Below are 12,590 nucleotides of genomic sequence, written 5' to 3'. Positions count from 1 at the left end.
GGCGGAGCCCGAGAGTCTGCATTCTAAGGAGCTCCTCGGTGGTGCGGAGGCCCCGGGGCGCACACGCGCTTCCCGGATCCCCAGCTCCGGGCTCCCCGCCAGTCGGCGGCCAGCGCGCTGGATAGATCCCGTCGCGCGGCTGAGGACCAGAGCTGCCGGGTTGTGCGCGCTCCGGCCGAGTTGGGGGGTCATTTCCGAACTCCGAGAATCCGTCCTGTGTCCTAGGCCACTCGGAGGGATTCTCCGAGACGAGATTCGCGCGCCATGTCGAGGCGCAAGCAGGCCAAGCCCCAGCACCTCAACTCCGAGGAGCCGCACCCCAAGCGCGGGGCGCTGGCGGGGGAGCCGGGTGAGTAGCTCTGCGGACTCCAGGTCGCGGGAGGGCGGGGTTCCTGGACGTGCCCCCCAGCCGGAGCGGGTGCGAGGGCCACGCAGGAGGTGTGGAAAAGCGCCCGGAACTCCAATCGGGCGCGGTTTCCCGTGTTGTGTTACACCAGGTTGTAAATTACACCTCCTGGTGTTAACTAGGCCCCTCCCAGCCTGGAGCCCTCCAGCCGCTCCGCCCTAGAACTGGGAAGCCATGCTTCACCTTCTAGACACCTGGGCAGGAGCTGTACACCCCTTTACTCACATCTTCGTAGTGAAAGGTCACCCGGCCCCCGACATTCTGGACCCTGCGCTCCTGAAAGCCAGGGATACTGGGTCCCGCTTGCGGAGCGCCCTGGCGGTCACGGGCGATATCTACGAAAAGTCTGCTGTGTCTGGAATGTGTAACCTGGTGCGTGGCAGCAGGGCACAGCCCTGAACAATAAAGACAAAATTGCAGCAGTGGCGCACTGGTAGACGCTTGGCCCGGTCCTCAAAGATCGGACTGGTTGGAACTCTCTATCAGCTGTGGGTCGGTCAAAGGGAGAGGAATGTGACGGTCAGCTCCCCTCCCGGCTGCAGCGATGGGATCCCTGAGGGACTAGGCTCCTGTCCGGAAGGGTCACTGTAAGTGTCCTGTAGGGTCACTGTGAGTCCAGATGGGTCCGCGAGGGCGAGAAAGATTAAACTGGCAATGCGTTAAGTGGAATGACGTATATTGCATTGAAACAGATGAGGGAGAGATCTGTTTAAAAGGGACATACGAATGGGTATTCTTGTCATGACAGGAGTCCAGAGTGAAGGCTGCATCGTGGAGTTGACTTGGGGGGAGGAATTGCATAACAATGAAAGAGTTTTTCTTTTCAAGAAGAATGATTTGGGGGTGACGGGATGGGCAGGGGGAAAAGTGCAACAATGAATGACTGGAAACCCGAAGTCTGTAAATTTTCATGAATAATTTTTTAAAAGTGTATGAAGATGAGGTCTAGGAAAAGTATAATAAAGCCAGGGGATAGGTGTGAGGCTTGGAGACAGGGGACAGGGACCAAGAAATGAGTGAAGGGACCACATTCAAGGCCAAAGCAGCCTCGAGAGTGTGGGCCCAGCAGAGGGTGGTGAGGGGCTTGGGTCCAGCAGGTCCCTGCAGGCAGGACAAGTGACCTAGGACTGTGTGATGTGGAAGCCACTAGGATTTGGAACCAGGCTGTGACTAGTCAGTGCTGACCTGGGCTCCCAAGTGGAGAGAGAAAGAAGGTGGAGAGTGGAGGGGACAGGATGTGTCTAGGACCCCTGGTGGTTCAGTGGTTAAAGAATTTGGCTGCTAATCATGGGGTCTGTGGTTTGAACCCGAGGGCTTCTCCCTGGGTGGAAGGTGATGGCAGGCAGGCTGCTTCTGTAAGGATTTGCTCAATGGAATCCGGTGAGTGTGGAACCCAGCAGATGCACCATTGGTGTCCAGTGTCCTAGGCTGTCATTCTTTTAAAAAAAAAAAATTATTAGTGTATGTGTGTGTACTGTCAAATCGGATCTGACTGGTACAGGAGGAGATTGCCCCCCCCCTTCTCCAGCAGAGGATCTGGTGGATTTGAACTGCGCACCTCTGGGATTGCAGTCCAGTTTCTTGCCACTAGGCCACCAGAGCTCGCCCAGGCTGTCATTCTTTTTTTTTTTTTTTTTATTGGGTTTTTTTGTGTGTGTACCGTCAAATCAGATCTGACTGGTACAGGAGGAGATTGTTCCTCCTTCTCCAGCAAAGCATCTGGTGGATTTGAACCACGCACCTCTGGGATTGCAGTGCAACTTCTTGCCACTAGGTCACCAGAGCTCGCCCAGGCTGTCATTCTTGATGTTAGGGGACTGCCCAGCTTTCTCCCACAGAGCTGCTGCAGGGCTCCTGAGGGATAGTGCTGCTGTGCCCTACAGAGTGCCTTCAACAGTGGGTCTGAGAGCAGAGGGTGCTGCTTTGCTCTGTGGATCCTTGGTGTAGAGCCTGTGGGGTCGGTGCTTACCCCTGGCTCAATCTCTCCGTTGTTTGGGCCCTCAATAGCTTAGATCAGGAATTTGCATTTCCGACATGCTTCGCCTTAGTGGTTAGGAAGTTGGACTTCTAACCCCAAGGTGGGTGGTTCAAATCCATTGCTTGTTCCAGGGGAAAGATGGGCAGGCTCCTCCCGTGTGATGACCAGACTCTAAAAACCTGCTGGCGTGTCAGCTATGAGTTGATTTTAACTGGGTCACAGTGAGAGTGAGGATGTCTTGCACTCAGTGAAGGGCATCAGTGAAGGTTCAAGACCTTTTCTTTTCTTTTTTTTCCCCTCCTTGGATAGGTAGTACTTCCCCCTCACCCCTTTGTTTTCAAACAAGAGCACCAGAAGTGGGGAAGGGTGTTTAACTAGACTCTCTCCTCTTCCCCATCCCCTCCTCATTTTTCTGGCTCCAGCAGGGAGAGGTTGGGTCCTTTCTCCCTGAAGACTCAGAACCCCAGGGGTGCCAGCTCTACTTTCACCCTCACCAACTTACCACCATGGAGGAGATGGATCGTTTAATGAAGCCTTTTCTGTAATGTTGTTATTAGATGGCTTCTGGTCAACTTCCACTCATAGAGGCCTTAGGAACAATAGACCTGAGCCCTGCCCTACGCTGTGCCATTGACACACTCTGACACACCTAAGCCCATTGCTACAGTTACTGGGCGATCCATCTAGTTGAAGGTTTTCCTCACTTTGGCTGCTCTTCCATTTTTCCAAGCATGATGTCCCTCTCCAAGGAATAGCCTCTCCTAGCAACATGCCCAAAGTATGTGACAAAGCTCACCATCTATACCTCGAAGGAGCACTCTGGTTACACTTTCTCCAGGACAGACTTATTTATTCTCTTTGCAGTCCATGAGATATTTGGTACTCTTCTCCAACACCACAGATCAAAGGCATCGATTCTTCTTCTGCCATCCTTAATTATTGTCCATCTCAGATGTGAACAAGTGATTGAAAAGGCCATGGGCTGAATCAAGTGCAGCTTGGTCTTTAAACTGACATCGTTGTTTTTTTAGTACTTTGGAGAGGTCCTTGACAGCTGACTTTTCGAATGCAATACATCTTTTGGTTTCCTGAATGCTGGTACCAAGGTTGTTGATTGTGGATCTGAGTAAGAGAATTGTTGACAATTTCAGTCTTCTTTCCATCTATCATGATGTTGTCTATCAGCCCAGTGGTTTTGTGTTTTCTTGATGTTGAAATGTAATTCATATTAAAGGCTGTAGACTTTGGAAGTAGGAGTGGCATCCACTTCCTAAAGAACATGCCTCGGGAAACTCCATGAACTTTGATAAATATTGGACGTTGTAGAGGGGCTCCAGGCCTTTTGTTCAGAGGGTGGTCATGAGTCATACTCGACTCAAAGGCACTCAACATCAACAGTCTTTGATCTACAGCAAGTGTTTCAAGTTTTTCTCACTTTCAGGTTCTGTCAACTGCATAACTCAAGTTGTTGATGAATCTTCCTCCAATCTTGATGCCACATTCTCCTTCATAGGTGCAATAAAGTCAGAACCAACTCATAACTGACCCTCCAGCAAGTTTTAAGAGACAATAAGTAAAATTTGAGGAAACTGCCCATCTTTTTCCCTCAGAGCAGCTGTTAGATTCAAACGGCTGACCTTTGGGGTGACTGCCTGGCATACCATCAGAGGTTGGATAGGTAAGTTCAAACGAGAAAGCTCTTCTCTGATGGGGACAGGACTCCTGCTAGTTCCTGAGACCTCCCAGAGTTATCGAGTGAGATCCAGAGGAATGTTCTGTGTTGTATATAGATCACAAGGCGGAAGGGGGCAGGGAGGTGCATCAAAAGCAGAGTGAAATCAAGACCCACTCTGAAGTTCCCTCAGCTCTCATCCTAGAATTTCTCCCAGCTGATATATTTCAGCCATCACCTTGTGATCGATCTGTGGCAACCACCTAGAGGATTTTGACGGATGTTGTTGTTATGTGCTGTTTGAGCTGCTTGTGACTCATAGCGACCCTATGTACAAGAGCCCTAAACCCTGCTCTATCCTGTGCCAACCTCACTGCTCTGACACACCTACTCCCACCATCACAGTCACTGAGTCAATCCATCTCATCAAGGGTCTTCCTCTCCTGCGCTGTCCCTCCACTCTCCCAAGCATGATGTCCCTCTCCAAGGACCGGTGCCTCCGTGCAACACGCCCAAAGTATATCAGATGGAGCTTCAGAATCCCTGCCTCCAAGGAGCAGCCCGGCTTCAACCTCTCCAGGACAAACAAGATGGATGGACCTAGCAATGGTCTAGAGTGCGGCGGAGATGATGAGGATGGTAGAGGAAGAGCGAGCTTGTTCCTAGTGTCCAGATGCGTTTTAGGCAACCTGCCTGTCCCTAACAGCAGACCTGCTGAATGAAAGCTCAGTCAGCAATTTGTTGTTTATAGGGTTGGGATGGACTTCAGTTGACTTGACCACATCTAGTAACAACCGCCCCAGGTCTGCTGAATGAAACACTGGTCCAGCAATCAGTTGGTCATGGGGCCGAGAGAAGCTATAGTCAACTTGCCTGCACCTAACGCCACCACCCCCAGATCTACTGGGTGAAAAGTGGTCCAGAAAGCCATGTCTTCACAAAACCCCTCCCCCCACGTGACTCGCGTGCTGCCGTTGGAGAACTACAGTAGCTCAATGGCTAGGTGTGCAGCTGCTGACATAAGGGTCGGTGGTTTGAAACCACCCGTGACTCCACAGGAAAAAAAGTTGTGGAGATCCGCTTCCATGAAGATCCCAGCCTTCCATGAGGATCTCGACTCTTTCCTTAGCTTTTGTAACAGTGGTCTCGGGGCAGTTCTGCTCTGTGCTGTAGGGTTGCTGTGAGCAGGCATTGACTTTGGGTAATGGATTTGGCTTTTGGGGGCGACTGTGCTTTTCCAAGGTCAATGAGTCTCATTAAAGTGCAGCTTGATCTCAGAATAAGGATGGAACCTACCTTCTGTCATGATCTGCAGAGAGAGGAACAGGGTGTTCAGGACCTTGACCTTTAACTCATACTACCTCATTTTAAAAAAAAATGAAGATCAGACATTGACAGCCCCTTTTGGGGTCAGAATTGTTTCTTTTATTTAAATTTCTTTGAAAAAGAAATATCTTAGGAGTACTTTTCTAGAGAGGTTTTAAACAGCCTATGTGTTAGATTGCACATATGAAGTCATATTCCCAGACCAGCAAAATGATACTTTCACATGGTTCAACTTCCTAAAGTATGGAAACGGGTAGCACAACTCCCAGGTACCCATTCCTTGACTGTATCAATGAACTACATAGGGCCAGTGGTGCTATTGGTTTTTGATCATGATTTGAGTGAAGGTTTACAAACCAGATGAATTTTTTCATTCAACCATTCATTTGCCTTTCTCCCCTATGACATAAATCTCAATACTTGCAATATCACCACAATTTTGCCACTTCCCTTTTCTTCTGGTTTCCTTTGTACCTGCCTTGCCTTCTTCAGTGATGTTTTAGTGACTGTTGCCATCCCCTTCACTCCTCTTAATATGGGTCTTTGTATCTGTTTACTCAGTTTTGCTCACCTCTCCCTCCCTCCCTATCCCTGGTAACCATCTAACTTTCAAGTTGTATGTCAACCTTTCCTTAACTATTCCTGACAGTGGTCTTATACAATACTTGCCCTTTTGTAAACAGACTTATTTCATTGAGCATGATGTCTTCTAGACTTACCCACATTAGGCAGTTTTTTGTGGATTCTTTCTTGTTTTTACTGTTGCATAATACTCTATCTTGTGACTGGACCATAGTTTCTTTATCCGTTCATCCTTTGATAGACACTTAAGTTGTTTCCATTTCTTTACTATTGCAAATAATGGTGTACTGAACATGGGTGTGCATATATCATCCATGTGGCAGCTTTTATTTCATTGGGATATATACTTAATAGTAGGATTGCAGGATCAAATGGTATTTCTTTCCCAACTTTTTTTTTAGAAAGAAAATATAATTTTTTTTTACATTTTTCATGGGATTTATTGCAACCTCCTCAACAGCACTCTCTCTACTTTCTTTGTGTGTTTCCCATTTCCACTTGTCCTTTTCTGTCCTTGCCTGTCTTCTGGGTTGGTTTTTTTCTTTTTATTATTATTTTAATGAAAATTTATAGAGATTTTGGATTTCCATTCATTCATTGTTGCTATTTGCAACTTTCTAAGGAAACACCAAACTGCTTTCCATATTGGTTGTACCATTTTACATTTCCACCAGCAGTTTATGATCATTTTAACTTCTCGATTCTCTCACCTCTAATACTATAACTTACATAGTTACAGTAGAGCCAGCTCACCACCCAGTCTGTCAGTCAACGTTTGAATGTGAAGGCTAAGGTCACCTTTTAGGGAAAGCCCCTGGGTGGCTCGGGTAGTTAAAGCTTGTCTGCTTACCAAAACAAAGTCAAATCCAGTTGTCCAGAGCTGACAATGAATAAGGATGTCAGAAGAAGAATTGATGCCTTTGAGCTGTGTTAGAGAAGAATATCCCATAGACTACCAAAAGAACAAACAGATAATGTCTTCGAGAAGGTGCAGCCAGAGTGTGCTCCTTGGAGGCAAAGATGATAAAGCTTCTTCTCATATACTTTGTGATGTTGCTAGCAGAGGCTGTTCCTTGAATAGGGACATTCTTGGGAAGGTGGAGGGATAGTGAAAGAGAGAAGAAGACCCTCAACCAGATGGATTGACACAGTGACTGCTGCAATAGGCTCTGGTATGTCAGGAATGGTAAGGATGGCACAGGATAAGAGAGTTCAGATCTTTTGTTCATAGGGTTGCTGTGGATTTTATTCGACTTGATAGCAACTAACAATACACCGTTACCAACTTTGTTCTTTGCTATTTTGTTGAACTTTGATCTTGTTACTGTGGTGAGAAGCTAACACGTGCTCTTTTGGGTTGTATCTGACTATTCCCTGGCCCAGATAACTTAGAAAGATCAGAGATACACTACAAATCATGTGACTCATCTATACTTCTGTGTATCCTTGGAATACAAGGATTTTTAAAATTATATTTTTAAAATCATTTCCTTAAAGAAACATAAATTCCTTTCATCAGTCTTTCAGCGTTTGTCTCACTGAAATGTTTATTGTGTACAGGTTTGTTGATAAACACTACAAAACGTACCAATCTATGCACATACAATTCATGCGACTGATTGTGTTAATAGGTGTCCCGTTTAGATGTGTGGTTTTTTTAAATGGTTTTTACCATCGGTGTAAACTCATTTTCTCTTAAACTTCTCATCTAACCTTTCAAATTGCTGCTGTCACGTGGTTTCATTCACCCACACATTGCTGCATGTGGATGAATCTTGACAAGAACGCAGCCCTCAAGGCGAACTCAGATGGCTCTTAGCGTGTGTTTGCTTCAGATCCTTGTGAGATCCTGGTCCTGCACCTCACCACCTCTGGCTTCCTGTCTTTTCCTTTGTCTGTTTTCCTTTTAAAGTATTTGTTGCCACAACTGCATTTTGTGTGTAGAAAAATGGAGCTTGAATTATGTTCTGTGAATGGAGCTACCGACATGAGTCCAGCAGATTCCAAATGGAAAAGAAACCTCTAGAAACAGAAGCTTGATATTGTCAGCTGGGGTTGGCTGCTCCTTGGAGGCAAGGATTCTGGGGCTTCGTGTGACATACTTTGGACATGTTGTAAGGAGAGACAGGTCTTTAGAGAGGGACATCATGCTGGGCAGAGTGGAGGGACAGCGCAGGAGGGGAAGACCCTCTATGAGATGAATTGATTCAGTGACTGGGGTAATCGGGATGGGTGTGTCAGAGGCAATGAGATTGGCACAGGATAGAGCAGGGTTTAGGGCTGTTGGGCATAGGGTCGCTATGAGTCGCAAATGACAGCACATAACAACAACAACAACAACATTTTGTTTTATTAATTTTTTTCATGTTGTTGTTGTTAGGTGAGGATTCAGAAAAGCAAGAATTCCTGCCCTCCATGCGGGAGAGAGTAGGGTTTGATTCTGAGCCAGTGCGCCTGCTGTACAGCGTCCAGCCATCTGTCAGTGGATCTTGCTTGTTGCTGTGATAAGTTTAATGGCTTTTCCAGACAAAGACTAAGAAGAAAGGTCTGGCCATCCACGTTCCAAAAACCAGCCAATGAAAACCCAGCAGATCACAGCCCTCCAATCCCATCGCATACAGGGTTGCCATGAGCAAAAGGCTGACTCGGCAACAGCTGTCAATAGCATTTTACAGAAAATGTTCACCTGCAGCGGATCTGAAATTTTTAAAAACTGATTCTTTACAGCTTTGTTTGAGAAGGACTGCTGTGAAGTTTTGCTGCCTGGCCTCTGCTGATTCTATCTCCATGGCATTACCAAATTCTGTTTCAGTCTGTCTGGGGTAGACAGCTTCTCAGTAGAGGGTTGAATTGGAATGAACCCGTTGGAACCTCAGCTGAAAGGAGGTGGGGTAAGCCCACACTTGCAGTCCTGGGGAGACTTCGCATGGTGGCGGTAGTGGTGACAGCTGAGCCAGTAAGTCACACTTCGTGTCTTGATTTCAGCTGCAGAACTAGACGAGGCTCCAAAGCCGGCCTGTCCTGCCGCAGAAAGCAGTGATGCCCAGCAGACGCCTGTCACCTCTGTCCCCTCAGAGGCAAAGGAGCAAACGGCCACTCTCGGCGAGAGGACGTTCAACTGCTGCTATCCAGGTACAGGCTAACCCCCGCGTGCTGAGCCCTTTCTCTGGGCTGAGCTGGCTGTGTGCGTGCTTCCTGATTCCCTCCCGAGCTGACCCTCTGGACCAGCTGACCCTCCGTATGAGCTGAGAGCCCCCCGCAGGAGCCGAGCCTCAGTGGTGTGGCCCAGACACTGGAATGTATGTGTCCTGAGTCCTTGGTACCCAGAGCTCAGGGAGGGACTCCCCAGAAGCTCAGCTTTAGAGAGCTTTCTTTGTGAGGGGGCCGGTTAGAAGTTCTTCCTTCTCTTCTAGGCTGTCACTTCAAAACTGTTCACGGCATGAAAGACTTGGACCGCCACCTCAGAATCCACACCGGTGAGTACCTGCTCGTGTGTCTGCTGTGTTAGTGAGGACGCAGGAACAGTCGACATTAAAGGGCCAGGGGCAGGGTGGCTAACACTCACAGCGTGTCATCTAGAGGAGTAGGTGGGGACCAAACAAGTCACCAAGACAATAAAGGCAGCTGAGTAGGGGTAAGGGAAAAGTATGGAGAGCAGGTGGAGGAGGCGTGAGCTGGGCTGCTCAAGACAGACTTTCCTGAAGAAGTGACTGCTGAGTTGAAGTAGAGGAGAAGGGTCAGTCCTGGCAGTCAGAGGTCATAAATGGCCGACCTAGAGGGGCGACAGACAACAGAGCAGTGAGCTTTAAGGTGGTGTAAATTTATCTTCAAGTTGAACCAGTTACAGCACCTCTTATTCCAACACATTGTTCATCCAGTTAACTTCACTAGATGCATGGGCAGCTTTTTTTTTTTTTTTGAAAATGCAAACTTTATTTTTTTAAATTAAATTTATTAATTTTAATGAACATTTAGATTTTGGATTTCCATTCATTCATTGTTGCACTAAAACTTTTATATTATTGACAATCAAAAAGGATTCAGATTAAGAGGATGAATTTATCAAAAAGATTACTTATTTAACTTAATAATATTTACCCTTTCCTCAGCATTTGATTAATTCCAGACATGTGACATGCCCCCTGCCCCCACCCCAGTTAGGATGGATATTACCTCCTGTCAGTCAATCCATGGAGTGCATTGATCAGCCTTCAGTTAAACTACCATGCCGTCTCAACAATCAGGGCCCGTTTCTGCTCCTGAAGTCAAATGCTTAGATGAAGGCGTGGCATCTGTGAATCAGTCTATCCATGTTTTATTCTTCCCCACCCAGAGTTTGCTGAAAGAAGAACATAGAATTGTGTCATAAGCAGTCATTCCAGGTCATGCTTTTCAGTTTTGACTTTTGAAGTGACTCTCAAAATTTATTTTTCACTTTCTAACTGATAGGTTATTTGGGGTTTTTTTAAAATTTTTTTTGTTGTATTATTTTTATGTGTACCGTCAAATCAGATCTGACTGGTACAGGAGGAGATTGTCCCCTCCTTCTCCAGCAGAGCATCTGGTGGATTTGAACCACGTACTTCTGGGATTGCAGTGCAGCGTCTTGCCACAAGGCCACCAGAGCTCCCTTCTGACTGATAGGTTATTTGTCAGAAAATAAAAAGTTGTAGTGACTTTAAGAAAAGATTTAAACTGTCAACGATTTCATCTTACTTGAGCCACAATCAGCACCCTTAGTACTAGCAGGTAGGAGATCTGGAGACATTTGCATGGGCAGCTTTTAAACCATTGAAAAGACCTGGAACCTTTTCTTGCACCTAAATAAGAACTGTATGCACCTGCAAATACACGTTACTTGCTGACAAATCCTGAACGACAGAGCTAGGAATGGGTCATGTTTGCACCAGAGGACTGTCTGTACCAGGGACAGAAGAACATTCCAGGTACAGGGAACGGTGCAAAGGCTGGAGGGAGGGAGGGAGCAAACACCGAGTCTGAAAGGAAGGTGAAGACGAGGGTGGGGCCTCATAGAGATGGTAGATCAGTAAGAGCCGTAGATTGGGTGCTGTTTTAGGGGCAAACCTTTGGCTAGCTGCCGAGAATGTGGAGAAACACAGAACGCAGAAGCCCAGGGATGCCAGTGTGCGTAGGTGGTTGTTAGTGGTTGCCAAGTCGATTCTGATTCATAAAAACCCCCTGTTTGCAGAGTAGAATTTTCTAATTGCATCTGCTTGGCCATGACCTTCAAAAAGCAGTTCGCCAGACCTTTTTTCCTGCAAAGTAGCTGATGGACGTCCAATCTGATGACATTTTCAAGAAATGGTTAATTGTCTTTTTAATACTATACCAAACTGCAACAAATGGTGACTTTTTAAAGGTTGGTTGCAGTGTAGAATCAGAAACTGTTTTTCAACTCCTTATTAAATTAAAACCCACTGGTCTGCTATGCAAAGGAGTCATGGTGGTTCTGGGGTTTAAATGCCTTTTAAAAAAATTGGTTAGGGAGGTCTGGTGGCCTAGTGGTAAGAAGCTGTGCTGCAATCATGAAGGTGCACGGTTTGAATACACCAGATGCTCCGCTGGAGAAGGAGGGACAATCTCCTCCTGTGCCAATTGGATCTGACTCAGTGGTACACAACAAGAAAAAGGGGGAAATTTTATTGTGATTTTAATGAAAGTTTACAGAATTTTTGGAATTTCATTCATCCATTCCATCTTTTCCTCCCTTCCCTCTCTGGTCAAAAAAGTGGGCAGTTTGAATCCATCAGCTGCTCTGTGGGAGAAAGGTGTGGCAGTCTACTTCTGTGTATTTTTACAGCCTTGAAAATCCTATAGGACCACTTTACTCTGTCCTGTATAGTTGCTATGATTTGAAACACGCTTCATAACAGTGAGTTTGGGTTTGGGGGTCTGTTTTGCATTTAGAATGGATCTTACCTTTACTTGATCTTATACATTGGCCTTTTGGAAAATACTGGTTCTCCAACTTACATAGTTCATCTATCATGGAACTAAAGTAATCGCATTCATATAATCTCTTCTGAAAAAGCCATTTGTAGTTGCAAGCCTAGGTGGTGGATACGTTTTCCAAAATCCTAGGTTTCACTTGAAAATGCAAATGTTAGCCTTAGCTGTGAATATTGCCAGTAATAATTTTCCTTGAACTGACAGGCTGTCTGACATCATTTTTAAGAGACTGCCTGACTAATGTGTCTGTTAGTCATTCTTTCAAGTGAAAATGTGTTCCCCAGTGCAGTGCCAGCCAGCACCTGGCATCCGCCATCAACTTGAAGCTCAACAGATAGATTTGTGCATAGTTCTTTTCCTGTTACCAGAATGTGATAAAGACAGGCTAGTAATTTCATAAAATTAGCCATGGTTACTGATTTATCAGGGATATGCCTAAATGAAACTGAGGGAGGGTGTCCCCAAACACTTTTCCATCAAGTTGATTCCTCTTCCTAGTAACTCTACATCAAGCTTCCTCGACTAAACCCCGAACCTGAACAGGAGAAGACTGCGTCTTCATTCTCCCTCAGAGTGATTTGAATCAGCAGCAGGTGGATTTGAACTGCCTGCTTTTCAGTTAGCAGTTGAACAATTTAACAGGGATCCGTGTGTGT

At 46.3% G+C, this 12,590-nt stretch overlaps 1 protein-coding gene across 1 annotated transcript in view; it reads left to right on the top strand.

Moving 5' to 3' along the window:
- The first annotated feature begins 264 nt into the window (after positions 1–264).
- LOC102873163 (zinc finger protein 64 homolog, isoforms 3 and 4-like) overlaps positions 265–12,590 on the top strand; it is a 26,958-nt gene continuing 14,632 nt past the window's right edge. Inside the window, exons 1-4 of the mRNA XM_006881756.1 lie at positions 265–353; positions 1,450–1,460; positions 8,962–9,096; positions 9,378–9,440. Coding sequence (XP_006881818.1) covers positions 265–353; positions 1,450–1,460; positions 8,962–9,096; positions 9,378–9,440 — 298 coding nt within the window. The remainder of the gene's footprint in view (positions 354–1,449; positions 1,461–8,961; positions 9,097–9,377; positions 9,441–12,590) is intronic.

The sequence above is a fragment of the Elephantulus edwardii genome, unplaced genomic scaffold (genome assembly GCF_000299155.1).
Source record: "Elephantulus edwardii isolate Elephantulus edwardi_28Jun2011 unplaced genomic scaffold, EleEdw1.0 scaffold00015, whole genome shotgun sequence".
NCBI lineage: Eukaryota > Metazoa > Chordata > Mammalia > Macroscelidea > Macroscelididae > Elephantulus > Elephantulus edwardii.
The sequence above is the reverse complement of the archived record's forward strand: the minus strand, read 5'-3'. Positions and strand labels throughout refer to the sequence as shown.